Here is a 3,920-nt window from a genome sequence, read left to right as displayed (position 1 = left end):
AATTCTTTTTTAATTTTTATTTTTGAGATGGAGTCTTGCTCTGTCATCCAGGCTGGAGTGCAGTGGCACAATCTCAGCTCACTGCAACCTCTGCGTCCCAGGTTCAAGCAATTCTCCTGCCTCAGCCTCCCGAGTAGCTGGGATTACAGGCATGTGCCAACAGACTTGGTTAATTTTTTGTGTGTTTTTAGTAAAGACAGGGTTTTGCCATGTTGGCCAGGCTGGTCTCGAACTCCTGACCTCAGGTGATCTGCCAGCCTAGGCCTCCCAAAGTGTTGGGATTACAGGCGTCAGCCACCACCCTCAGTCAACGAATTCTTAAGTACGACACCAACTGTACATGCAACAAAAGAAAAAATAGATAAACTAAATGTCTTCAAAATTTAAAACATCTATTCATTAAAATGAAAAGACAATGAAGAAAATGAAAAGACAGCCTACAGAATGGGAGAAAATATTTTGCAAATCATCTATCTCAAATGGTCTACTATCAGAATGTATAATGAATGCTTACAACTGGACAACCAAAAGACAAGCAGCACAATTAAAAATAGGCAAAGGATTTGAATAGACATTTCTCCAAGACTGACATACAAATGGTGGGCAAACACATGAAAAGATGTTAAACATTGTCAGTTATTAGGGAAGGGCAAATCCAAACCTCAATGAGATATCACCTCACCAGGAAAGCAGCGTAAATACCCAAGCATAAATACCCAAGGTTCATTGTCTCACACCAGGGAAATTGAGGACATGGACACATAAGAAGTGAGTTTAAGAGTGGAGACAGGGGATCCCAAGTGGGGCTTCTGGTTGCGTGGTGAAATGCACGAAGTTTTGTAGATGAGCTTGGGTAGGTGGTGTCTGATTTACATAAGGCTCAAAGATTGGTCGGAACAGGTGAGTCATTTACATGGAGCATGAAGAAGCTGGCTGCCCCAGCCTAATATTTTATTATGCAAATGAATTCTTTACCTGGCTGGTTCCATGTTGCCTGCTTCTGTACTGTACATGTGGTTGACAAAGATAAGGGAAGAGGGAGCTTCCATGTTGAACATGCCTGGCCCCCAGGTAGCCTTTTCCTATTGGCACAGCTGCTGGCATTCACCTGTACAAGCTTCCAGCCTGCTTCTCTATGTCTGCAGCTTGATTTTTCAGGCTGCTCGTTGTTAGAAAAGAAATGATTTGGGGCTGGTTTTATTAAAAGGGAAACCTTACTGAGGACTCTCTTACCTTTGCTAACTGCCTAAATAATTTCTTTTTCACTCCTGTATCACTGGGATGAAGAGAGGTAGGTTAACATGTACAGACATACAGTTAGATAAAAGTATAAGTTTTTTTTTTTTTNACATATATACTATATATGTAGATATATTTTATATAGGAGTATATATGTATATACTATATATGTATATATAATATATAGGAGTATATATACTATATATGTATATATAATATATAGGAGTATATATACATATATACTATATGTATATATATATAATATACAGGAGTATATATACATATATACTAGATATGTATATATTCCATTATATATATATATATATTCCATTAGTTCTGTCCCTCTAGAGAACCCCGACTGACACAAACCTTAAGAGGGATTCCGCATGAAGGAATATTTTTTCCTTGGCTTCCAGATAGGAATGCTGAAAGGTTGCCAGAGGGTCATGTGAGAAAGGATGTGAGTGGCCTCTAGGAACTGAATGCGATGCCTTCCTGACAGCTAAGAAAGTGAGACCTCAGTTTTACAATCATAAGAAACTGAATTCTGCCAGCAACCAGGGAGCTTGGAGAAGGACCTCAAGTCTCAGATGAAACGGCAGCCCTGGGGGTGGGGCGACATGATGATTTCAGTCTTGTAAGACCCTGAGCAGAAAAGCCATCTTGCTCTGCCAGCTTGCTGACCCATAGCTGTGAGATAATGCATTTTTGTAAAGGCTGCTACGCTTGTGGGGATTTGTTACACAGCAGTAAATGCAGAGTGCAGCCTCTCCTAAGGGTCTCACCTGTACATCATAGGGGGCCATGAGGACGGCAAAACTGCTCAGGTGGGTGCAACGGCAGATGGTGCTGGTATCTCTGGTGCCCATCGTGCTGCAGCCTGTGGTGGCCCAATGACCACATCCATTCTGGCCATGCTCCCAGGAGACACAGAGCACCTTCCGTCTTGGTATGACCGACTGCAGAAACAGAACACAGGTGTGGGCCGGGCGTGGTGGCTCACGCCTGTAATCCCAGCACTTTGGGAGGCTGAAGCAGGTGGATCACTTGAGATCAGGAGTTCGAGACCAGCCTGGCCAACATGGTGAAACCCTATTTCTATTAAAAAAAAAAAAAGTACAAAAATTAGCCAGGCGTGGTAGCACACACCTGTAATCTCAGCTACAAGGGAGGCTGAAGCAGGAGAATCACCCGAACCTGGGAGGCGGAGGTTGCAGTGAGCTGAGATTGTGCCTCTGCACTCCAGCCTGGCTGACAGAGTGAGACTGTNAAAAAAAAAAAAAAAAAAAAAAAGAGAAAGAAAAAGAACCCACGTGTAAGCTGGTGAGTGGGTCTGATGCTCAGAGATGCTTACCCTAAGCCGGCTTGGGAAGGACTGACTTTCCTGGGGAGATAATGTACCCGTAACAGAGACCCCTGAGCCCCAGGGCTGAGCTGGGCAGCAAGGCTATGCCTGGACTCAGACTCCTCACCGCCCCCGCCCCCCCACCCCACCAGCACTCACACGGTGGGAGAAGGTGAAGGTCACTGGGGAGCTGAGGTTTTGGGTGTCGCTGTTGCTCAGAAAGGCAGAGATGACATCTGAGAGCAGGATGGGGAGCAAGCCCTGGTGTGTCTCATTCAGAACCACCCGCTTCTCAGGCTCCGAGACCAGGGGGACCTCAGCCAGCAACTTGCCCATCCCTGGAATGGAGACAAGGCCCACCACAGAAGAGCCTGCGGGACAGGGCCAAGATTGAATCTTGGAGTAGGTTGAATCTCCGGGTCCACACCAGAGTTCCTCCGCCCCGCACAGAACGTTCTACTCATGGAGATGGGCTACCTTCCTCTGGCTTCACCCGTCCCACACTTTCCTTCAATCTTTAGTTCTATGTGTATCACATCCTGCAGGACAAGACCACAGTTGATATCTCGGGGTCCCCAACAAGGTCCCTACCTCTTCAGATGGGTTCTCCTCTTACAGCCCCACCCCACCCACCCCACACTTCCCTTTAATCTTTAAATCTCTTATTTTTCACATTCTTGGGCATCTTGTCCCACCACGAAGCTTCACTGACCGCATCTCAGCCATTACCTGGGTCACCAGATTTCTGTGCCAGATTCCAGTCCAGCTGCATCGTTGCCTGATTCTGTCTCAAGGTGACATTCCTATCTACTTGCTTCTGCACCTCCAGGGAAAGTTCTATGAGTTGTGGGAATTATATAAGGGAAATTAAGTTAGGAATCGTGCCTACAGTGGTTGATATACTATGACTTAATTTATATACTATATACACACATAGGCTGAAGTTACAAAATATCAGAAGAGAATAGTATGAGCAACTGTATATCCACAAAGTAGATAACCTAGATGAAATGGACACATTCCTAGTGACACACAAACTACTGAAACCAACTCAAGAAGAAATAGAAGATCGGCCAGGCGCGGTGGCTCACGCCTGTAATCCCAGCACTTTGGGAGGCCAAGGTGGGCGGATCACGAGGTCAGGAGATCGAGAGCATCCTGGCTAACAAGATGAAACTCCATCTTTACTAAAAATACAAAAACAAACAAACAAACAAAAAAAAAAAACCCGTCTCTACTAAAAAAAATACAAAAAATTAGCCGGGCATGTTGGCGGGCACCTGTAGTCCCAGCTACTCAGGAGACTGAGGCAGGAGAATGGTGTGAACCTGGGAGG

General features: G+C 45.2%; 1 protein-coding gene across 6 annotated transcripts in view; it reads right to left on the bottom strand.

Moving 5' to 3' along the window:
* ADGRE2 (adhesion G protein-coupled receptor E2) overlaps nucleotides 1-3,920 on the bottom strand; it is a 43,537-nt gene that overhangs the window by 22,216 nt on the left and 17,401 nt on the right. For 5 of the 6 annotated variants that reach the window (XR_001883688.1, XM_017863569.1, XM_017863568.1 and 2 more), the window contains 3 exons: nucleotides 3,314-3,421; nucleotides 2,744-2,955; nucleotides 2,025-2,198 (listed from right to left, as the gene is read on the bottom strand). Coding sequence is in view for 5 of the 6 variants with exons in the window: in XM_017863569.1 (XP_017719058.1) it covers nucleotides 2,025-2,198; nucleotides 2,744-2,955; nucleotides 3,314-3,421 (494 nt within the window). In the remaining variant the exon portion in view is untranslated. The remainder of the gene's footprint in view (nucleotides 1-2,024; nucleotides 2,199-2,743; nucleotides 2,956-3,313; nucleotides 3,422-3,920) is intronic. The other variant, XM_017863570.1, reaches the window with a different exon arrangement.

The sequence above is a fragment of the Rhinopithecus bieti genome, unplaced genomic scaffold, assembly GCF_001698545.2.
Source record: "Rhinopithecus bieti isolate Rb0 unplaced genomic scaffold, ASM169854v2 scaffold_71542, whole genome shotgun sequence".
In the NCBI taxonomy this organism is placed as follows: Eukaryota; Metazoa; Chordata; class Mammalia; order Primates; family Cercopithecidae; genus Rhinopithecus; species Rhinopithecus bieti.
This window is presented reverse-complemented; position numbering and strand designations above follow the sequence as displayed.